At 39.5% G+C, this 24,250-nt stretch overlaps 2 protein-coding genes across 2 annotated transcripts; both read left to right on the top strand.

The window, feature by feature from the left end:
* The first annotated feature begins 383 nt into the window (after positions 1 to 383).
* On the top strand, positions 384 to 7,971 carry taf7 (TAF7 RNA polymerase II, TATA box binding protein (TBP)-associated factor). Its single transcript, XM_063494872.1, has 12 exons — positions 384 to 567; positions 1,816 to 1,892; positions 1,988 to 2,066; positions 2,285 to 2,418; positions 2,600 to 2,720; positions 2,864 to 2,922; positions 3,413 to 3,485; positions 4,194 to 4,307; positions 5,059 to 5,253; positions 6,533 to 6,645; positions 7,250 to 7,309; positions 7,703 to 7,971. Exons 1-12 carry the CDS (start codon positions 549 to 551, stop codon positions 7,745 to 7,747), a joined length of 1,089 nt encoding a protein of 362 aa, XP_063350942.1. The 5' UTR covers positions 384 to 548; the 3' UTR covers positions 7,748 to 7,971.
* Positions 7,972 to 10,888: 2,917 nt separating this feature from the next.
* On the top strand, positions 10,889 to 24,239 carry LOC134642832 (uncharacterized). Its single transcript, XM_063494820.1, has 8 exons — positions 10,889 to 11,097; positions 13,569 to 13,748; positions 14,121 to 14,309; positions 14,933 to 15,109; positions 16,344 to 16,485; positions 20,189 to 20,811; positions 21,499 to 21,640; positions 22,258 to 24,239. The coding sequence occupies exons 1-8, from the start codon at positions 11,002 to 11,004 to the stop codon at positions 22,989 to 22,991; spliced, it is 2,283 nt and encodes a 760-aa protein (XP_063350890.1). The 5' UTR covers positions 10,889 to 11,001; the 3' UTR covers positions 22,992 to 24,239.
* The last annotated feature ends 11 nt before the right edge of the window (positions 24,240 to 24,250 follow it).

The raw sequence follows: 24,250 nt of genomic DNA, 5'->3' as shown, positions 1-24,250 counted from the left end.
TTTACTGACAGACAATTTAGCGTAACGATACGAACATCAAATAATAATTTTAAATATTTATAGATACATTTAACTATATTGCATAAAGAATATTCGTTATTTTTTGTTTTTTTAAAAATTCGTTTGACAAGTCTCGTGATACAGATGGTTGCGTGTGACGTTCCAATTTATCGGAATTTTTTGTTTTACTGTCATGCACTGAAAAACAAACTAACTTTCACTGCTAGTCCTTATTTAATAACATGGCAGTACAAAAATATGCATATATATATATTATAATTACTTAATTATTAACTAAAATATGCCTATAATTTGTAATTTAATGCTCATACATACGAGTTGTACAGCTAAGGTACAGAAAATACAAATTTCCGAGGAGGTATTGAAAGTGGCAAAGCCCTATACAACACTCTTGTTTTCGCTCGTGATTGTGCTATCACTGTGTAGCTAAGAAGTCTCGTTTTTTTCACTCAGATTCGTCATGTTTATGCGTGTTTGGCATTGAAAGATATCTATACAGCTGCACCATCTAAACTTAAAAAACGACGATGACATCTAAACTGAAAGGTACGTTAAAATCCTCTGCCCTTATCCTTATGCTAAAGATAACTAGCTGTTAGCCTCTTAGCCTCCACTTCTGCAAGGTAAGGAAACATTTTTCCTTGTCGGTTATTAAGATGAAGCTGATATAACTCAATGATAGTAACAATAATGGTGATGATGTAATAGAATATGTTGTCTGTGGCAAATTTTAACAACTGTGTTCGCGTTATCGTTAGCGTTTATCGTTCCTGTCTTTTGAACGTTGTGTATAATCTCCTATAGTGTTACTGTTCCACAGTGTGGTAGACATCATTAATGTAAAATGCACAGGTAACCTTAATTAGCTGTAATTATCTGTGTTTTACTTTGATGTAAAGACATTCGTGATTTGAAAAGAGATTCATAGTAGATTTGGTAGGAACGTTGGTTATTTTTTTTCGTTCATTTATTCATTCATAGTATAGCACTGAAATAAACTTTACTGTTGTAGGTACTTAAGATAGTAGTTAGTGTTTATATATTTCTAGTGTTGCTGCCCAGTGAAAACCTCACACATTTAAAGACAATTTTCCACAAGTTTTAAAAAAAGCAAACCAAAGAACACTCAAAGTAAATTAATGCATATAAAATCACCAAACTTGGAGATTTCTTTCCACAGGAAGAACATGAAAGTCTATAAAGTGATCAGTAATTAAAGCTGTCAAAAAATGTGGTGGAGTGTAGTGTTTGCCCCTGAGATATAATGTAGTAGAATTTCAAAGTTGCACAAAGAGAAAATGCCCAGCTAAGCTACTGAAAATGCTTTAAATGGTCCACAGACCAGTCCGTCCAGCCAATGATTCAATTGAACTGACTTTAATTTGTATAGCGCCAAATCACAACAACAGTTGCCTCAAGGAGTTTTATATTGTAAGGTAAAGACCCTACAATAATACAGAGAAAGCCACAGCAATCAAACGAAATGCTATGAGTAAGCATTCAGTGAGAAAGACAATGGAAAAACTCCTTCTTAACAGGAAGAAACCTCCAGCAGAATCAGGCTTCAGGAGTGGCGTCCATCTGACACTGTGAAAAGAAGACACAGTGGAAGAGAGCCAGAGATTAATATATTAGATACTATATTACTTCTTACTTCAAAATAGGAAAAATGAGTTCCATAATGTACTGTATATTTTAATGTTAAAGTAGATTGACAAACTTTGTAGTTTGTCAGCATATAGCAAGCAAGGTATATTTTAACACTTTCATTATGGTGATGTGTTTTGATTTTAGTTGGGAAGGTCGGTTCCAAGAGTAAGGAGGATGCCCCTTATGAGTTGGAGAGCCAGTTTGTCCTTAGGCTTCCTTCGGTGAGACGTTTGCACTTGCAGAAATTCATTGTTTGATGGAAATTCAGTTTTATCACCATAAATGTGATCTGGCTTCATTTTTCTTTCTTTTGCAGGAGTATGCCTCAACAGTAAGAAGAATTGCACAGTCTAGCAGTATGAACATGAAGGACAGACTCACCATTGAGTTGCACCGTAAGCTGCTCACAATCTTGGCACTGGTTTAATTTGTCTCAAGCTGTCTCCCTGTCTTGTTATTCATTTACAGTTGGGTCCAGAATTTTGAACGTTGTACATATTTCTATAGCAGTTTCATTCTTTTTCATATTTAAATGTAACAATGATTGTAGGATACTAATGGATCTAGTTAAAGAAATGTCACCTTAACAGTCATTTGTCCCTCTTATTTGTAGCTGATGGTCGTCATGGCATAGTTAGAGTAGACCGTGTTCCTTTGGCCTGCAAACTGGTTGATCTCCCCTGCATGATTGAGTCACTCAAAACGGTGGACAAGAAGACGTTTTACAAGACCGCAGATGTCTGCCAGGTAAGCAAGAGACTGGAAATAAATCATTTTTACAGTTTTCCATTATTTTATTGGTTTAAAATAAAAGTACATTTTGGATTTTAGATACATGTTATGTACATTTATTTTCCACAGTTATAGCAGTGCAGTATAGATTAATCAGTATAATATTTTGCATTCATTTTTCCCATCCACGGGTTAGATGCTCGTGTGTACACTAGATGGAGACCTTTACCCCCCTTTGGAAGAGCCAACTGGCACTGACCCTAAGACCAAAAAGAAGGATAAAGACAAGGACAAGAAATTTGTTTGGAATCACGGCAGTAAGTAATTATACACGCACAGCAGCTTTTTGACTTGTTTATATTGAAAACTTGGCATATCAGCAGTTCAGGAAACATAATGTCCCCTCCTTGGGTAATGGACTGATTTTTGGCTTCGCTAATCCCATTGTTTTGCTCTTTAGTCACCTGCCCTCTGAAGAACACGCGCAAGAGGAGATTTCGGAAGACTGCGAAAAAAAAGGTTCTGACATTTTTCATTTTCCCTACAGCAGTCCCCTCCCATGTCCCATCCATCTCCTTAGCATCTCGTTTGATGATCCATCTTTTTCCTAGGCTCTCTTCCAACAAGACATTTACATTTCATAAAACAGGAACTGTGGTAAAAGTGAAAACTAAGATTTACATATAAATAAAGCCTTTCCATCTTAGTTTTCCCCAAAGGCATGCAAAAAAGCTATTTCACTATTGCTTTGATCAAAGTGAAAGCGAGTGGAGCTGGAGCACTACACTTCTACTTTGTCTTCTGAATAAATCTTCCTGAAGGTGCAGAGCTGAGCCATATTGATTTGGCCCCTTCTGTTTTTAATCGCTAATGTACTTCCTGGCATGTGGCCAGCTGCTACCTTGGTGTGTGTGTGTGTGTGTGTGTGTGGGTAACATAGAGACTGAGGAGGAGGGCAAGAGAGATGCTGCTAATACTACAAGTAACTCGATCTCTCTGTCTCTTGTAGTACATTGAATCTCCTGATGTGGAAAAGGAAGTGAAGAGATTGCTGAGCACAGATGCTGAGGCTGTCAGCGTCCGTATCCTTTTTGACACCTAAACATTCTGCACGTCCATCTTAGGACAATAGTAATGGTGTATATAAACCATCAAAACAATAGTGTGTATTACATCTTTAGAAGTACTTCAGAGTAAGGCAGAATCAGCTGGCTATTACTTGTAACGTGAAATCTAGTCAGTTTTTCCAGAAGCATCACATAATTACCACTCTTTGTCTTTTAGGTCAAACATAATCTCTGTTTAATTTACCATGTAAAATATGTTGAAGTTAGGCCCAACTAGCTTTCCTGACTCCTGCATGGTTACATGGCTCACCTGATTTGACTCTCTCTGATGCCTTTGCATGAGATATGCGCTGTGCGAGGAAGCTATTAGTGCTTTAATGAAACCCTAAACTTGCCTGACAGAATAAGAGCATAGCGAGGCTGCCTTGAGTGGCTGCTTGCTGTGTGTTAATTGAGATGGACTGATCATTATCATTGCTTAGTTGGTCACAGTGAAGTGAAGATTCTTATTTTAATTTTAGTGCTTGCATGCAGCTGGGGAGATAAACATGGCACTAATGAATGTTAAAACTGAGACAGTTTCTCTGCATCTAATTTGACCCTTCAGGTCTTTTTTTTGAAGTAGGATTATTCAAAAGACCACAAGTCTTTTACTTTAGTTTAGGCCCTCTGAAGGTTAAAGGAATCTGCAGAAGGTGTGCCAACCCTTAACCTAGTTATCAGGATGGGAGGTTATCGCAGAGGATGAGTCCAAGGAAGCAGATCAACACAGCTCTCTTGCCAACCTGGATTCCTCACCTGGGACCTCAGGACACAAGATGGGTCATGGGTCCTCTGGTAAATAAAACTTAATTTTAAAAAGTCGTGTGAAATAAGATGTGGTACGCTCTGTTATAATGCTCAGCCAGCTTCTCAATTCAGCTAAAAAAGAGAACATGTTCTGCTACCCAGGCCTTTTAGCTGACCTATATGAACACGCGCAATAAAGCTTGATTGATTTAGTGTTTTTAATAATAGCATTATAATTGGGATGAGCTTTTAAAAATGGTTATCCGAATCAATAAGACTCAGAATACTAATGAACACATCATGTAATTAGGATGCAATTCCTAAACTTTTCTTTACTCTGGATGAGACATATGTACACATGCAATACTCAATGATCTATCCATAAAGCTCATCAGATTGTTCATAAAACAGTCATGAACAAATTAGTGCTGCTGTAAAAAGCAGTTATGAACAAAAACATTTCCCTAACCTTTTTACCTCATTTCATTTTATTTCCTCCTTTCATTCCTTCCCATGCCTTGAGGTATGTGGCTAAACCATCTAGTGGTTCATGCTTGAGTGACTTCTACTGTACTGCCAAGTGTTGGAGTGGAGTTATTTTTGCCATGTAAGAGAAGAGCAGGCTGGTTGTTTGGACTCCACATCTATTCCTTCCTGTCATATAAGCCCAGAGTTTTAAAGCTCCAGTAGACTGTTGGCTCTGTGACCTAGATTAATCCCAGAGCAAGTGCTCTAAATTCTCGCTGTTTCCATCTTTGTGTTTGCGTTTCTAATGCTAATGTGCTTTCTGCATCACCAGTCCAACATGATGAACTGAGGGAGATCTTCAATGACATCAGCAGCTCAAGTGAGGACGAGGAGGACGAAGGGGACCGGCATGAAGATGAGGACTTGAATATCATGGACACAGAGGATGATCTGGTCCAACAGCTCCAGGACAAACTTAATGAGTCCGATTCTGCACAGAATGAAAGTGATAGAAACAACCAGATAGGTAAGTTTTCATCGCTGCATTAACTCATAAATAAAATCATCACTAGGTGCAGTCCAACTGATATAAATGACATTTTGTTGTTAAAAATCTCTCACCAGCATCCCTAATCAGATTTTTTCATTTTTTATTTTCTGAAAACAATTTATAAGAATATTGTAAACACAGGAGAGATAGATGTGATTATTATATGTGATTCTTTATACATTATGCAGTAAAGAGAGAGAGTGTGTGTGTGTGTGTACACCCAGGTGGATGTGAAGTAAGTGCCGCATTAGAATTATGCAATCTTTCATGCCATGCTTGCAGTCTACACCACAGAGATAATTCTCTTTCTCTTAGCCGACTTGCTCTGTGTACCAACAGTTGTTCATTTTTCAGTTGCAGCAGTCACAGCCAAGAAAGTGGGCTTGGCTGCCCAGAGATACTTGTCGAAGCAGAGGTCAAAAATAACCTGAGCAAGGTGTCTGAACTTTTAATCGAAGTTGAATTTTCTAGCTCATCACACACATTCAAATAAATAGCCTTACTTAAATACACGTGCTGCGCCCTCACCCACAGAGATGCTCATTCTGACAGCTCTCAGCTCTCCTCTTCAACAAACCAGTCTGACAGGTGTTGTGGCTCAGCAGGAGGCTCAGGGAGCTGTCCAGTTTGACAGCACAATACCTCCTTATCTAGATACATAGAACTGTCAGTCAGGCAGCACTATTGGCCAGCTCAACTGTAGCATCTTGGCAGAGCCCTTCTCAATATGTTGGAGTCAGGCCATGCATGATAATGGCATCCATGCATAGCTGTAAAAGTTGAATGAATGGGTTCACATGGCCTCCTTATTGTTAGATAGTCTGCATTACAACAGCTTTGTCAGAATTTGGAGTCAGGGGAAAACGGTGAATGGATACAATTAGTTATAAGATGGTTGATTGGTGGTGGAGCCACGGGTTTCTGTGAGACATGGCCACTCTGGGTGGATTTGATGAGAACTCTGTGTGGTGCACAAAGCAGACTGATTTAGTTGTGTCTTTTTAGAACTGCATCCTGCTGACTCGTGTCCTTTTAAATCGACTGATTGTTCCCATTATGGATAATTTGTCAAACTGAAATGGAGGCATCCTTATGGTTCAGCAAGCTAAGCTGCATATCTTGTCCCCGTGGCAAGTGTAGTGTCTCAAATTATGTCACATCATCTTCGCTCTCCAACCTTTTTTGCCTCCTCTTTGCAGCACATAAGTGTTTTTATGACAGTCCTCACACATGAACCTCCCACTGTGTCCTGCAGTTATGGAGTACCAGGTGCAGATCAACAACATTAAGGCCAAGCTTCAGGAAACTCGTGCCCGCAAGAAACAGCAGGAGGAGCTCATCATGAAAGTGGAAAACCAGGCCCTCAAAGTAAGCACTGAAAACACTCACACTTTTTTCACCCGTTCATCCAAAAACTAGGTCTGCATGTACAGAGACATAAACAAGAACATGCAGATGAGCTTGGAGGCAAAATTCTTCATGCAGCATAAATTCTCTCAAAGGTGACGGGAAAACCTAAATAACAGCTGATTTCACACATTGTTGGAGGACATTATTTTTTTAAATGGTTATTTTAAAACCCAGAATATTGCATCTCTGCTGCTAGCCTTTTTCTCTGTAAGTTTTTCCATGCGCAAAAAAAGGAGCTGAAAGTTCATTCTTATGCCCAGCACTCTTTAGTGGAGAATTTACAATGAGCGAAACATGAGCAGACACGACCCTTCCTACATTGCCATTTAACGCTCTCATTGCTCAGTGTTTTGGGACCGTCAGAGCCCCATCTCCAGTCGTTATTATCACAGTCACATGGAAAAGGTCAGCTGTCTCTGACTGGCATTCCAAGTGGCCTTTCTGTCAGAGAGGAGATACTGACACGAGCAGCCCAGGCTGACACACATTTAAAGCCATCACAATTTAATGAGGCTCAGCATGTCGACTCAAACAAACCTTGTTTGCCTCTCTCCACTTACAGAACCGTTTCCAAGCCTTGTTGGATGAGATTATTCAGCAGGAGGAGCGGGAGATGGAGCAGGTAAGAACCTTTTTGTAAAAGCCAAGGATCAGTGCTCACTGTGAGCTTTCTACAGCCTTCAGCACTTTGCATGAATTTATCTTGAATGAATGTCAAATATCATGTCGGTGGATGGTGTTGTGTTTGCTATCCTTTTTAAACCCAACATTTTTCATGCCTAATAGCAAAGTTGAAAACCAATCAAGCGCAATTTAATTTGACAGCAGCTACCAGGGGAGTCCTTTTTGGAGCTATGGCATAGTGGCCACCCACTGTCTAGGGTCGTTGTTTGTATTGACAAATGACTGCAGCAAATTAATGTGAAAAGACATGTTAATCATCATCCACTTACCCTCCAATTACACCACGGTGCTGTTGGGCATCAATCACGCCTTCTATTTTCTGCTCCAACAGCTGGCCTCCCTGCAGGAGCAGCTGGATTCACTGATAGAGAAGTGACCACCAGGGGGCAGTCACATGTCATCTTCTGGCATACAGGAAAGACAAGGAGGAGAAAAGCCTTCATCCAGGGAGAAGAGAGTTTTTATTAGAAGTTGCTGTGTCATTCCTTTAAATTTGTGATTTTTTCCTATATTACACAGCACACAGATTTGTTCACTCAAAGTTTGTGTTTTTAAGTTGACAAAATGCGTTTGTAGTTGCTGTATGATTAAACTGTTCCACCCCAGTGGTTAATGTTGTCTGGGTGTTTATTGTCTTAAAGCCAAGTTGTCTCAGCCATTGTTTACCGCAGGTCAACATTTTTTTTTAATTACCCGTAAGAAAAATAAGTTACAGAATTTATTTTTTGTTTATATAGTCCTACATTATTGGTATTTATGACCAGCATGGTCATGGTGATCATTAATATTCTGTAGATGCAAGAATCTTTTTTTTATTACATTCTTTTTTCCCCCACAGCTTTTTTTTGGTTCAGACCCACCTGACTGTGGCAGCTTAGAGCTGTTTGCATTATTCTTACTGCTTAACTGTTATTTAATATACTTTCCACTGAGGGATATGGGTTTAAGTCATGCCAGGATAGTTTACGTATACCTTTAATGTAATTGAAATTGGTTAAAATTTGTTTGTGTTTATATTTTCATGGGTTCATTCATATAGAAGTAGCAAAGACTTTGACTGTTAAATTTGAGCTTTTTTGTTGTAAAGTACCTTTAACAGAATCTCCAAATGGATGTTTTTAGGTGTTGTGTGCACCATAAGAAATCGAGATAAAGGCTGCATGGCCATATCCAGGCATTTAGATGTTTTTATGATGACAATTTGTAATATTATTAGGAGGTTTAACGTCTGCGGGACCATTGCTAACCTCCTGAGAAACGACCACAACAGACAAAAATCAACTGAAAGATTTAACATGTTCACAAAAAGGAAGAAGAACCAAATGAAGTCAAAGTCGAAACACATATAACAAGCCGGCGAGATCAAAGCAGGTGTATGGGGAGAGGCCCACGATGACCCTGCTTTTAAAAGAGAAAACAGAAAAGCTCATGTTGACAAGCCAGTATTTCTGAGAGAATGTCCTTTTACAGATGAAACATGATTAAGAGCTTTTTGGTAAGTTACATCAGCTCTGGGTTCACAGAGGGAAAACAGAATCTGAAATGAAGTTTCATGAAAAGGACACAATCTTCACTATGAAAAATGAATTGCCTCCTTTTTAGTAAAAGACGTTACGGGCTTGTGCACAAATCACGTCAAACATTGCAAGGCACAGTGAAATCATCAAGTATCAAGGTTTCTTGAGTGGAACATATCCGTTGTCAAAGCTGTGTCTCAGTTGCAGGTCATGGCAATTCCAATCGAATAAAAGACCCAGAGTATACATTTAAAAGCTCTCTACAAGGGTTGAGAAGGTGACCTTAATGTGGTGCCCTGCTATGAATCCCAGTTTTAATCCCACTGAACATCTGTTGAAAGAGCTGAACCTCTTCACCGGGAGAAGGTACCAATCAAACCTGAGACAGGTTTGCTCAAGTAAGAGGGTGAAACTACCGGTTATGAGCAACAATAGGGGCTTGGTTTTCATCTGACTCAAGAGTGTGCTGCGAATGTTATTTTAAGTGTCCTTGAAATAGATGTTTCCTATATATGTGCATGAATAGTCTATCTCAGCTACAAGTTCTGTTTATTGGCTCAGAATCAGTACTATATCACTTCTAATAGTTTTATGCTTTAATGTATTTTAAGATTAAAAGTGTGGTAGCACTCAGGACAGCAAGAAAGTCCTGAGTTCAATTCCACCATGTGTTAATGGGTTAATTGAAAAATCTAAATTGCCCATAGGTGTGAAAACATGAGTGTGAATGGTTGTCTGTCTCTGTGTGTTAGCCTTGTTACAGACTGGTGACCTGTCCAGGATGTACCCTGCCTCTCACCCTTAGATAGCTGGGATAGGCTCCAGTGACCCCCATAACCCTGAAAAGGAGAAGTGAATGAATTGATGGATGGAGTTGTTTTCTATCCTTAAGATCAAAACATTCAAGGGGCTCAAATTGAAATGGTCACATCTTACAAGTCTCTAAGTATCATTAAAGATCAGAAATGAGCATTTACTACTTGCATTTAAAGGCTTGCATTCAACATTAAACCTAAAGTATGTTACTTTTTAGAAAATGAATCTTGTCTCTCTCTCCAAGTGAAGAAACGCTTGATTTATGAAACTTTTTACATCTTTTTACCTTTATTGGATTATGGTGATCTTCTTTTTATGAATGCACCTGACCAGTACCTAAAGAGCTTGGATACTGCACTGGCTGTGGAAATCGTTTACATCACTGTTATCTCTATGCTGCTAAATAGCCATCTCTTTATATTTGTAGACTTCCCCATTGGTTGGCTTTTATCTATAAATCTCTGCTTGGACTGGTGCCTTCTTATCTGCGTTTCTATATGTGTAAAAACCTCAACCAATATGTCATACACTCTTACAGTAATATAAAGATGTTTGTCCCCAAATTTAGAACAGAATTAGGGGGGGAAGCTTTTAAAAATGCACAGGGTAGCTTTAAATTCACATATTTGTGTTCACTTGTCTGTGCAAAATATTGTATTTGTTTCTTTGTTACATGTTTATATGTTGTACTGTTTGTAATTTCCTGTGCCCTCATGGCCAGGTCTCTCTTGGCAAAGAGATTTTGCTCTCAATGAGACTTTTGCCCAGATAAATAAAGGATAATGAAGTTAAATAATGCATAAATAAAACTAGCAGAACAATCTAATCTAAAAAAAAGGTTTGATTAACAATAAAAGTAATGAATACTTGGAGCCTAAGACCAGATTTAGTTGCCGTTAAACGTTGGAAGGATGCTCTCTGTACACCCTCTGCCTCCCAACTGAGGGACAGCTGCATCTTTAGGACATCACTGCGTCATCAGAGCACTCTTCCTCCAGAATGATCTTTACTTGTTCCAGACCGATCTCGGCCTTTCTCATCCACATGATTCAGCGGTCATCCCCGCCTCTCCCTTCTCCTTCCAACAGGGATTGCCCCCACCAATCACAGGAGTAGGCAAGGGATTAGCTCCTCAGATTAAAGTGGCCATCTCCAAACCCTGTCTAATCCTACCATCTGTCAGAGAGCAGCAAACTAGCCAAGACTCTGGCCACTAGGCTAATCAGAAAGTCAAAAGAACACACCTAGAGGGAGAAAGACATTTCGAAAACACACTTTTCTGTTTCCCAGCGTAGCAATGGAGGAGACATACCTTCTCAACTATCCAGGTGTCAGGAAGAAAATTCTGGCAGGAGGCAGTGGACCGTTACCTCACTTTCCACCTGGGACAAAGGTATTCTAAATTGCAGTTAACATGATAACCTAATCGTTAGGTTAGGTTATCACGCAGTGTTGAAGACAATGATTGTGTGTACAATAATAACCATTGTGGAGTAATTCATGTTCCAAGGGAAAAAAAAATGTCTATCTTGGGTGTCTATTTTTAGCTGTGTGTTGCAATGCCCACTTCAATTAGATTCTGTTGAATTATTCATGAAGTTAGAAAATTTATTCCGTATCTGGCTCATGCACACAGAGCAAACATTTGGTCAACCAAATTGCAACATGTTTTTTGGCACTGTATCTTTGTTTCTGTGCTTCCACTGATCTGCTGGTTTCCGACTTTTTCCCTTCCTAGTCACATCCAGCCATATGGCACCGGGCCTGGACACTGTGACAAATATTTTCCATGACAATGCCAGCATGAATTTCCATTTACCTGTGCGCGTGTGTGTGGATGTGTGCGTTCCCTCCCCAGTGAGGTGATTCCCATTTGTTCACACAGTTATCAGACTGTTGCGATTACACACAATCTGTCAGGCTATAAATAAGGTTACACAGATCCAACATTATTTTTAAGTCAGGGTGATGCTAAAACCTTGACGACTCTTAGATGCACGCAAACATATGATGTCTGAAATATATCATGTATGTCATTCAGTTTAAAAGTACTTACTGTAAATTATATTTACAAAATATACAAGAAAATAATTTTCAAGTTAAATTGGATTTTTTTTTTATTTGGAAATGACAAAAGGGGCTTTTTAGTTTTCTTGTTGTAATTCAAAACTATTTTTGTTTTAGCCATTGATTTAATGGGCTTTTAAAGCTTGCAATCAATGGAACAAATTAACATTCACTAGAAAAGGACAATCAATAGGCTTTGAGAAGATGTGGTAGATCCTTTATATTGACTGCAGAAAATTCTTTAAGAAAACTTTCAAGATTTAGGTGGTGATGTAAGTATTTGCAGACAAAGATATTTTTTAAAGTTATTATTTCTGTATAGTGCTGTGAAAACGTATTTCTGATATATATATATATATATATATATATATATATATATATATATATAATTTTTACATATTTGTCACATTTACATGTTTCAGGTGGTCAAATTAATTTTAATATTGTTTTTAAATGATGATTCCGTTTATCAAGAGAAAAAACGTATCCAAACCTAGCCTTATGTGGAAAAGTAATTGCCCCCTAAAACTAGAAATTGGTTGGCAGCAAGAATTGTAATCAAGCGTTTGTGACAACTGGCAATGAGTCTTTCATATCTCTGTGGAGAATTTCTGTCCCACTCTTCTTTGCAGAACTGTTGTAATTCAGCCACATTAGAGGTGTTCTGAGGTCATCTCAAAGTATGGATTTATGTCTTAACTTATGGCCTCTCAAAAACCTTCATATTGTTGTTATTGAGCCATTCAGAGGTGGAATTCCTCATTGTCCTGCTGGATAACCCATGTGTGCTTGGGACAAAATGATGGCTGGACATTCTCCTTTAAGATTTTCTGAAAGAGAGAAAAATGTATGGTTCAATGAATTACAGCAAGTCATCCAGGTGCAAGGGGACATAATATATTTATAAAAGTCTTCAGGATGTCTTCAGTCAAGAAGTTTTATAGCAAATGGTGAGACGAGCCTTCGTGTTCTTTCTGGTCAGCAGTGGTTTTCACCTTGGAACTCCCTCATGGATGCCATTGTTCCCTCGTCTTTCTTATTGTTGAATCATGAACACTTTAATTGTGGCAAGCGAGGCCTGCAGTTCTTTAGATGTTGTTCTGGGTTCTTTTATGAGCTCCTGGATTAGTTGATGCTCTTGAAGTAATTTCTGTAGGCTGGCCACTGCTTAAAGGTTCACCTCTGTTCCAAGTTTTCTCTATTTGTGGATAATGGCTCCCATTGTGGACTCTCAAAGCATTAGAAATGACTTTTTCCTTCCCAGACTGATAGATGTCAGGGATTTTGTTTTTCATCTGTTCTTACGTTTCTTTACGTTTTGCTTTTTGGGCTCTTTTAGATTTTTTTACTTTGTCAGATTGCTTCTATTTCTCAATTCAAAAGGCAGCAGTCAGGCTGGGTGTGAAAGTGGAAAAAAAAAAGTTAATTGGAACTAATTCCTGATTTAACAAGAGAGGACAATTAATTTTCCACCCAGTTAAGTTTAGATACCTTTTACCCCTTTAATAAATAAAATCATCATCAAAACTGTATTTTATACTCACACAGCTTATCTTTGTCTTGTTTTGTAAACAACTTGATTGTGGATTGTGATTGTTGATTGTTTTTCATGAAATATGTAAATGTTACAAAAATGAAAAAGCTAAGAAATCAGGAAAGGCTAAATGTTTTTCACCACACTGTATATTAAATATTTTGTTGAAAAATCAGTGGCCACTTTATATGTCTAGTGAAGTCTCCACTGACTGTAGTTTGTGTCATTAATCTCTTGTACTCTCCCTGTTCCCACTTTCCAAGCTGGTTTTCCACTTCCAGACACTGTTGGACAACTTCGAGAGGACAGTCATTGATGACAGCCGACTAGCTGGCAGACCGGCAGAGATCTTTGTCGGAAAGATGTTTAAGATGGAAGTCTGGGAGACCCTGTTGACGTCCATGCGTGTTGGGGAGGTGGCTGAGTTCTGGTGTGATGCCATTGTGAGTTGGATTACAAACCGCACGCACACATTCTGAGATATCCGGCCCCTGAGAGGATGTAATAAGTGTTCATGACTGGGAAAGGGAAGCTTTTACTCCTCATTATAATGCACATGAATCAACGTTCTGTAGCCTCCTACATGCTCAGTAATATAAACATAAACAAAGCAATCTTTTTGTGCAATTTTTTTTTCTGTTTTTCCTTCTGGAGGAAAATGTAATTTGCAAGTAAAATTGTGCGACTTCTTGTGTTTTTTCTTGTAAGGCTGATTGGCACGGGCTGCCAGTACCAGAGGGTTAGCATGATTAAGTGCTTCTATGTTTTATTCTAGATGTTGTGTGCATGATTTTGTTGATGTGCTAATTTCACAGCACACAGGCTTGTACCCCATTGTGTCCAAGGGAATGAGACTGATCGCTCAAGGGAAAGACCCTCTAGAGGGTCAGAGACACATGTGTGGAATGGGAAACCTGTTCCACTATCACTCCACGGGTTTCCCCGAGCTGGATGAGTTGATGCGGACTCCTCAGCCGCTTATATTTATTATGGAGCTGCTGCAGGTAAGCATCTTTGACAGTGACAGTGAATAGCGGAAGAGGAGAATGAACAGCTTCTCACTCCTTTCTAAAATTTACTGACAGCACTGACTAAAGTGCCTCTCTGTCTAAAATATTCAGCTTTGAAATATTATTATTATTATTATTTTCGGAAACAAGCTTGAGACTCACCAGTGAGTCCAGTATTGGTGGCAGTACATTAACATTATTTCTGTTTCACATCAGCTGACAAATCTTCAGCAGTGGAAAAATTTAGAACATTTATGTAATGTCTTGATGCATGCTCAATGATCCAAGTAAGGAAATTCCAAAAAGTTGATTCTATTTATCTGGACCTAGCGTTTCAGTGGGAGAAATGTTTTGCAACTCATCAAAATGACTTCTTCAGTCTCCAAAAGTAGATCCTTTACCTAAGTAAAAGTTTCATTATCACAAAGTAAAAGTATATAAGCAAAGTTTAAAGTTAAACAATTATCATTGCTATCGGTGGACCGAAACAACTACTAGCTGTAGCTTTAAATAACTGTAATAAAATAGACAAATTTCTCACCTAATGTAATTGAACAGAGGCATGCTTTGTACCTGTTTAAAATTCACTTGCATCATTTATCTCTTCTCCTACACAGGTAGGAGACCCTATGTCCTACCACAGAGAGTCGTGGATGATGGAAAAGGATGAAAAGCTGCAGACAGTGCCAGTTCTCCACATGCAGGGCAATGCTCTGGTCAAACAGAAGAAATACAGAGATGCTGCCAGCAAGTACAAAGAAGCTGTCCTGCTGCTAAAAACTGTCCAGTCTAGGGTGAGTGAAGAGCGGTTGGAAGAAAGGTGGGATGTAGGCAGGGTGTGTGTGTTGTTTGTGTGAATCTGTCTGTGTGTTTGTGTGGGGAGGGGCATGCAAAGTACCGGGGAAGCTCATGAATTCTGAGGTCTCTTCAGGATTTGGGGTTTTTGGGACATGCAGCTCCTTCTTTTCCAGTGGGAGATTCCTGTTTTCCTGTTTTGCTCTGCTTCACTGTGTCCCTGATTACATGCAGCCGGGTGGGAGGCAGGCAGCAGAAAGAAAAAGGAGACCTGTCTTAGATAAGAGCAGAGAAGGTGGGTGGTGGGGTGTGAGGATAGCACAATACTCTAGGGAGAAGTAAAGTTATGTTAAGGTGAACGCACAACAGTTTTAGACATATTTGTAGGTTTCATGTTGTGGCTTATAGATAGCTGGCCTTAAACACAAGTAAAAATGATAATTAAATGTACTGAATTCTTATAATTATTAAAACAGCGAGAACAACGTAAGTAAAACAGGAAACAAGAGACACTCACAAAGACACAGACTTGACACTGAGACATGACTGACTGGGGAAACAAGGGAAGCACAAAGCTGGAGCACAGAGACAAGAGTCTAACTGATAAACATGAAACACAGAAGAATGACCATCGAGACAGAATTAAACATACACAATAGACTACGCAGGGAGGCAGAAATGAGAACAGACTAAGTGAACAAGCACACACAACAGAAATACAAATGATTAAACCAGGAAGAACAAGGAAACTAAACAATACTAAAACGAGAACATAAAAAAAAAACTAGAAACACCGTGACAATCTCTTAGAGAGCTGAAAATGACTGTTCAGAGCTGATGGAGCTTGAGAGATCCTGCAAAGAAGAACTACCCAAAAAGAGGAGTGTCAAGCTTGTATCATACTCAACAGGACCTGAGGCTGTATCTGCTGCCAAAGGTAGTAAGTATTGAGCAAAGGCTGTAAATATTTATGTGCATTTTATATTTTTGTTTTTTACTTTTAATAAACTTGCAAGAATTTCAAGTAAAGTTTTTCCCTTTGTCACTATGAGTTATTGTGTGTAGAATTTTGAGGTGAAAAATGAATTCAATTGATTTTTGAATAAGGCTGTAACATGACAAAATGTGGAACAAGTGGAGAACTGAGAAGACTTTTCATATGCACCGTATAACTACTAAGCAAGGTGTTGAATGAACATGTTGTTTTTCTTTTAAATCTGCATTCTTGTGTAGGAGATGCCAGGTGATATAGACTACATTAACTTAGGTCGAATGATTGTCCCCCTGGAGCTGAACTACTGCCAGTGTATGTTGGAGCTGGAGGAGTACTATGAAGTCATAGAGCACATGGATGAACTGCTGCAGAAACACAAAGGTAAAGAAACATGCTGGAGAAGGAAGAATTGTGAGGGCTTATTCTGATTATTCTCCTCATTTCTGGTTAAGAAACATCTTTGATTTGACTTTTTTCGGGAGAATCAACAGGGCACACTTTTATATATTTCCTGTCACCTAGATTCACATTTGCACGGTTGCATCAGCAAGCTTAATCCTGTGCACAGAAGTAGTTCAGCAGTGCAGGGCTGTTATTCACTCTTTCCCTCCAGAGATTTGAACCAGCAATGATACCATATGCTCATAGTTCTCTAACCTCCAGGGTACTGCTGTGCCCAAACTTTGAAAGGGGGGCGGGGGGATAAGCTCCAATTCTTGCTATCATCAGCCTTTGTTAGCTGGGCTAGCGTAATTTACGCATGAGAGCCATTACTATTTAAAATGATTCCAAATCTTTTATTCTTTCTAGAGCTGTAAAAATAAAGAGATCTTACATTTGACAGAAATGTTTTTCTATTTTTAATACTTTATAGCTGTTTTTGCGTATACAGGCCAGTGAAGAGGGTTTGTTTCCTTTATAAAAATTCTACCTGCAAGTCTAAGTGTCATTCATGCAAAGTGATTCAGAGCAAGCTTGACCAGCATATCCTCGAGAATGTCCTATAATATCGACATAACTGCACGCATTATTGCATTCTTGACTTTTCTAGAAATAATTAACATTTTCGTATGTAACTGACTTATAAGAATTTTGACATTTTGATACATTTGGCTATTTGCTTTCTTGACAAGAGAGAGGAAGATTGATGCCACTCTGATGCATGAATATTAAATCTGAAGGAAAGCCAGATGGCCCTCATATAGATGCCTCCTGGTGTTATTTTTTAGTCTCAACTAAGTTGGGATAATATCAATTCACTCTTTATAACCGTAATTATTATCAGTTTAATTTGCACCTCTCGATTCAGGCTCAACAAAAACAGTCATTTCCAAATCTTGTAAAAAGCTGCCAGGTGAGAATCTGATGCCTGTACTGGTTTTACTGCATGTTGCAACTGTTTCTTGTTAATGACAATTTTAAAGCTGAAGCAGTCCCGGGAATTGCACTGTCATACCCATGGCTACTCAAAATCCTAGAGGAGCCTCTCATGCTGGCACAGCCTTCACTTCAGAGCCTCATGAATTATGCCCATGTTGAGGCAGTCTTTATTTTACTCTCTTCTCCTCACTCTGGGGTTTCCAGTTCTCCAGTGTTGTGTGTTTGACTTTTGCATTATTTGTGATGTGGGGCTATAAATCTGTTTATTTTATCACATTATGGTGACTTACCTTTCCTTTAAGGACAAAAAAAAGTACTCATGGTGTAAGGAGAAGATTAGGCTGTAAGGAAAAGATAAGTCTTTTGGAAAGTAGTGTATGTAATGTAATGTCTTTTGAAATGATGCAAACACAACACTATGTGTGGCAATAGAAGGAGATGTGTAAACTGAGCACAAAAGTTTAGCATGAATATGGTGGGCAGGATTTTCTGGGCTTCCCGACCCAGTTTGAGCACTTGTCACAAAGCTGCAGGGCTCTTTATGAAGCTTAGAAGCATGTAGCCCCCACACAAGAATTGATACACCTTCTTCTACTCTTCTCCTCTCTTATTGTCCTCAGTTTCATTTTTCCAGTCCTTTTCTAGCTGTGTCTTAGTTTCATTTCACACTTCCGTCTCCTTTTGCTCACCACTCTGCTTGCATTCTTCGTGCTGTTGTTGTTCCTCCTGTCATCAGTATCACGTTGTCTGCATGAGTTCCTGTCAGCCACTCGGCTGCTGATTCATCCCTTCAACCCATTTGTTCTTTAGAAAAGGATCACTGCACTGTCTCTGCTTTGCCAGAGGCGACAGTGAAATCTGTTTAACTGCTGGCTGTACGAAGATTTAGCGTAGAGGGAAATTAAATGCAGAGAAACAGGAAAATTCAATTATATGTGTCTATCTAAACTAAACACAAACAGGGGCATTGCAATGTGTTCGCATGGTGTTTCCACATGTGTGCACTTTCCATTTTGGGAAATGCAGTTATTCACTTTTTGGTCTTTAATTAAATGCTCGAAAAATTAAATTCCCATGAAAAAAAAACAAAAAACACTGTTATGCCTTGAATTGGCTTAGCTGTAACTCAACACCTTTGTCTCATTTAATATGTGTAGATCTGTGAATAAGCAAATTCTTTCCTGCCTCCTCCATCAGCTACTTGCCTGCAGCCTGCTACCTGCCCCCTGCACACTCCCTGTGCACAGTGGTGGTCCAAACTGCAAAACTGAGTGTTTTGTTAAGCACAGGAGGAAAAACCCAGTGTTCAATTTGTAAAGCAAGATATATGTTGTACAGTGAGGCTGCTGCTCTGCTGGGTCAGGGGAGAGAAAAATTCCTGGAAAACACACACACACACACACACACACACACACACACACACACACACACACACACACACACACACACACACTACCTCGAGCACAGAAAACAAAGACTAGGTGCTATGTTTTAAAAACTAAACAAAACAAATAATTTAGGCAATTTAATACTCGCTGGGAAGCTTTTAGTGCACTTATAGTAAGGTCTCATAATGATGCTTTGTAAGTCTGAGATTTTTAGGTGTACTCAGTCTAGGTAATATCAAAGGAGAGTAAAATAACAGACCTGTGTTTACACTTCCATGCCTATTTGTCCTTTTAGATATTACGTGGATGATTATTTTCCCCTGAAGTACAACAATTTTCAGCATCTTGACATCCTCCTAACATGGCAATGCTGCACAGCAGCAGCTACACTGAGCTTAAATGAAATAAGTCTACACTGATAACATTAGCTCTAAACTGTTAGACCCACCAAGATTGGATTCTGCAGTTTGCTATTTATGAAACACTGCCTCAACACTGAAGATTGAAGCACTTCGTAAATTACACAACGTCAGCCTCACATGGAGCATGATATTCTGAAAAAGACTGAAAGAGAAGTGTAACATATAAGTATCAAATGTCAAAACTATTAGTGTTATAAAAAGAACAACTTACAAGGGTGCAAAGGATGAGCAGCAAATGTACAGTACATTCTGAATCTCTGTTTTTGGGTTTGTCATTGGAACACTGCAGTTCTGGGGAAGCCATACTGACTTTCAAAAATATGATTTTCATAGAAGAGGTTCTTTAAATAAAATGTACAGCCAGCAGGAAATCATTTTAGTTTAGCACAAACACAAATAAGGGGGAAACACTTAGCCTGACTCGATTCAAAGGTCACTCCACAGTCATTTCTAACGCTACCTAATTAACATGCTGTATTTTGGTTGTTTGATCTGATAAAACTACATTTTTTAGTCTTTTTCCCTCACAAATACACAATGGGGTTGTTAGTGAACTGTAGAAGTGGATGGGGCAGAGCCAAGCTTGCTGTTTTTTTCTGTTTCTAGTCTTTGTATGAAGCTCAGCTAACCCACTAGATGTAGCTTCAGCTTTTCATTAGTTGCATCATATCTTATTCAACTCTGGAAAGCAAATAAGCATGTACTGCTTATTTTTTTAGGGTTTATTAGGGTTTTGCAGATTTATTTTTGATGAGAACTAACACGTCACACCTACTCTCTGTCCTAAATGCTTATAAATAACCACCTGTGCTTCAACGTGCATATCAGATTGATTTAGAATGTTTTTTTACAGTTATTATTTCACTGTGTTGTTGTTTCTTTTCTGTTTCTTAGACTGCGTCAAAGGCTACTACAAAAGAGCAAAAGCCCACGGTGCTGTGTGGAATGAGAAGGAGGCCCGGAGAGACTTCAACATGGTGGCTCAACTTGACATCACTTTGGCGTCCCTCATCCATCGAGAGCTGAAGGCCCTGTCGGAGCGCATGAAGGAGAAATATTGGGAGGAGAAGGAGCAATACTGGAACAAGCTAGAGAAAAATGAAAACACAAATGAAGTGGGGGAGGCAGAGAGAAATGATGAGGAGGAGGAGAAGCAGACAGCAGAGACAGAAGAGGGAAAACAAGAACATCCTGAAAGTGTGACAACAGGGGCAAATGATAAAGTGGGAGATGGTTCAGAAGAATCTCCCCCTAAATATGCAGAAGTTCACGAAGAGAACCTCGGGGAAAATAAGGTTGCACTGACTGATGGAACAGTTACCAAAGAAGAAGCAAGCTTTTCTTCAGTGAATTTAAACACTTGCAATAAAACAGAAGGCAAGGACTGGCAGCAGATGTTACGACTGGTCATGTTGCTGCAGAATGAAGGAAATTTCCTCATTAAAGAGAGCCACTTTCAAGAAGCTTCGGGAAAGTTCAAGGAGGCTATAGAATATGTGGACTGCCTTCAAAATAAAGTAAGTAATTGGTGATTAAGTGAGGGTTTGTAAAAGCGTGCAAGTAATTGTGTTGTCTTTTCCAGGCAATTGAATGTAAAATAGAGCTTTTTGTTGTGATGACAGTGCCCAGATGGACATACCAGATTAACAGCCACCAGTTCAATCCACTCAGTGTGATGAATAGTCGAACATGCCAGAAAGTAGTCTTGCTAAAGGACCGCGACTCACTGTGGCTTGTAAACTGTAATCATCTGTCATTGTTGCTTTTTTACTGAAGAGCAGCTGTGGCATTGTAGGTACGCTGGCAAAGTGAAGAGCAGAGAAAGTGCTCTAAAAATAACAGCTATCCACAGAGATATCACTGTCACACTGCTTGCCTGTGCTTCTTTTCTCTTTCTTAAACTCTCTCCTTTCTGCCACACCTCAGTGTCTTACTCCCTCATGCCTTTCACACACAACAAACTCCCCGCTGTCCTCAACCCACCCACTTCCATCTTTATTTCTCCTCATTGTAAATTCCTCTGCCTCCTCCCAGTATCATTTTCCACATCCAAGCTTTTTCGTCGTGCCTCCCAACGCTTTATATATTTGCCCCTGCCTTTGTTTCATCTTTTCAACATTTCTCTCGCCATCTATCACTACCACCTCCTTTGCCCTCACCCTCCCACCTACCCAACTTTCATGTCCACTCTCTTTTCTCTGCAGGTGGATCAACAGGGTGAGGACTGGGATTCACTGGAGAAAGTGCGTCTTCCTTTGACTCTTAATCTCAGCCAGTGCATGCTGGAGCTAAAACAATACCAGCAAGTTGTGGAGCTCAACACCAAGCTGCTGAAGAAACACAAAGGTAATATTAGAGTGAAAATTGAGTTTGATATAGAAATAGGTACTTGAGTATATAAATATACCCCGGTTTAGTGCGTACAGAAAAAAAACAACCCCAAAAAACCTATCATTTTTAAGCTAAAAAATTTCAAGTTCTCCTGCCAGCACGGATGCCTCGCCCTCAGCAAACACCCGCCTTCACAATGCAACAAGCCTTGATCTTTGTGTTTACCAGGGAAAGAAGAAACCAAACATTCACAACCGCAATGCTGTGTCTGTCTTTTGTTCCCTCAGCTCCCACCCATGGACATCACAGTCAAAAATGAATTCATTGTTTTCTTTTTGTTTGTGCTATGATGAATTATTAATAGTTAGGGCGATCTGAAAAGGTTGTTCTTATGCTTTTCTTTCCCGTTCATTTACTCCTCTCGTGCGTTCGCCTCCTACTATATCTCCTGTCTCACCGCTGGCATTCAGTGTAGTTAACTCCTGTGGTATTTATTTTTATCTTCAACTTTTACGGCTTTCCAGTTTTACTCTTGCCGGCCTACCAATCATTCTTACCTCCTGTTGCCTCTTGTGGTCTTTACGAGTCAATAGTGTTGCCATTTATACTTATTCGCTCTCTTTTCTCAATAGGTAATTTCAAGGCAGTGTACCAGAGGGCTCGGGCTCATGCTGCTTTGTGCAATGAGGATGAAGCTCGAAGAGACTTTGATATGGTGGAGAAACTGGACCAGAAGTTTAAACCCTTTGTGCGGCAGGAACTGAGGAAGCTGGGCCAGAGCATGCGTTCTATGCATGCCAGTCAGAACAAGACTTACTGGGATACAACACAGGAGAAGTGGGGGCCTGGTGGGACCAAGGCCACGAGTGCAGCCAGAAAGAAGAACGTCAAATTTCCTCCAAAAGCCACAGAAGGAAAAGCTAAAGCAGATATTAATGTAGATAAGAAGACTGAAGACACTAAGAGACAGGAGATGGAAAGCTCAGAGAAATGCCCCCCTGTCGAGACAGAGGGGGTGGATGATGCAGAAACAGGGAAAAATCCAGATGTGAAAGCAGAGCAGGGTAATAAAGAGCCAGAGCGTGGGAGAGTCAGTGGAGAGGGGTTAGATAATGAAAGTATAGAGAAGGCCGTGGTTCATGAAGCTGGGCTGGGTGTACCAGATAATCAAGCAACAGATAAAGATAGAGATCCTGCGCCCGCCAGCTCCGGCAAAGATAATGCAGTGAGCAAGAGATCAGTGCGCGATAAGGCGAGAAAGAAGGTAAAATGTCAATCAAGTGCTGCACCACAGCCAAAGAGAACAAACTCAGGGAACAAAGCCAACAAGGCTAAAACAGAAAAGGGTGGCACTGCATCAGAATAGACCAATGAGCCGTTTTTTCTGCGCTGAAGCAAAGGTTTAAGGTAGAAGTCGAGGGCAGACTGAATAACAGAGTAAGAAAAAAAATTACAAGCACACAAGCCTCACAATAGGACATACACAAATCCAAATATAAACACAAAAAGAAAAATTAATATAAAGCAGCCTGTATTTGGCACCATTCTGAGTTAACTTTCATTATTCAAATCTCAAAGGGATAACTGCAGTCACATGAAATAAACAAAAAAAAAACAAACACGAGCAGACAAGGAGTTTGCCAAATACAAACTTTTATTTCTGTACACAAAGAGTAGAAAGCAGCCAATAACCCACTTGTTATTACAGTAAAAAGCCTTTCTTCAGAAAACCTTTTTTTTTATACAGATTAAAAACTCCAGAGAAAAGACGAAAAGAAGTGTTTTGAGTTCTGGACAATAAAACAGGAAATCAAAAGTGTTAAAGAAGTCAAACATTATGATTAATGAGGTATATTAATGGTGATTTAAAGAACACACAAAGAAGAAAAGAAACCTCATTTCATCAGAAACAAAAAAATGAGTGTGTTAGAGTAACAAACTATTATATGTTGCGTGACATACAAGCGCATGTGTCCTTGTTACATATTTAGATGCGTGTTGGTAAACACAGGAGGGAGGGTCTGACACTGAGGCGGCAGATTAATGACAGGGCCCGTGGAGCATGTTGGCAAGCTACATGCAGTAACAGAAGTCTGAACAGTGATAGCGGTGTCCTCTGGGGTTGACTCCGGCTTATGTAGAGAACCTTTTTTCACACGGCTTCAGTCATGCCACAGGGAGCAGTGTGTGTTAGTGTGTGTGGGGCAAAACAGGAAGCCACTAGGAGTAAAGAAATGTGCACACGGATGAGACCTCAGATGATCACACGGTCACGCATCATCATTTATTTGGATGGCGGTGTCGAGCAGCAGCAGAGTGAAATGTTGGGACAAACTGTGAATTGCAATGTAACCCTGTAGTATAACTACCTAGTCTATGTGCGTATATGTCTGTGTCATTCTTTCGCCACTATATGGTGTTAAAATAAACATGACAACTGTTGATGCGCAGTCCTACTGGGGGGGGATGTCTCCCCTTCTTTTTCACAACCTGTCACTGCGCCATCATCTTGTGTACCCACATAGAAACGTATGGAGCTACTGAGAGCAATGGATAATCATCACTGTGTAATGAGATGTGTAAATACCAATAGATAAATGTCTATGAATAAACATTGCTTGTCAT

This window comes from Pelmatolapia mariae, linkage group LG2 (genome assembly GCF_036321145.2).
Source record: "Pelmatolapia mariae isolate MD_Pm_ZW linkage group LG2, Pm_UMD_F_2, whole genome shotgun sequence".
NCBI classification, from domain to species: domain Eukaryota; kingdom Metazoa; phylum Chordata; class Actinopteri; order Cichliformes; family Cichlidae; genus Pelmatolapia; species Pelmatolapia mariae.
Note: the sequence above shows the minus strand (reverse complement) of the source record. Positions and strands in the feature narration are given on the sequence as shown.

Excerpts from the sequence above, each read along its gene's own strand:
- taf7 (XM_063494872.1), top strand. Across the intron at positions 2,067-2,284 it reads ACTCACCATTGAGTTGCACC|CTGATGGTCGTCATGGCATA; the intron begins GTAAGCTGCTCA and ends TCTTATTTGTAG. Across the intron at positions 5,254-6,532 it reads TGATAGAAACAACCAGATAG|TTATGGAGTACCAGGTGCAG; the intron begins GTAAGTTTTCAT and ends TGTGTCCTGCAG.
- LOC134642832 (XM_063494820.1), top strand. The coding sequence starts at position 11,002 with ATGGAGGAGACATACCTTCTCAACTATCCAGGTGTCAGGAAGAAAATT. Across the intron at positions 11,098-13,568 it reads ACTTTCCACCTGGGACAAAG|CTGGTTTTCCACTTCCAGAC; the intron begins GTATTCTAAATT and ends CCACTTTCCAAG. Across the intron at positions 21,641-22,257 it reads GCTGCTGAAGAAACACAAAG|GTAATTTCAAGGCAGTGTAC; the intron begins GTAATATTAGAG and ends TTTTCTCAATAG.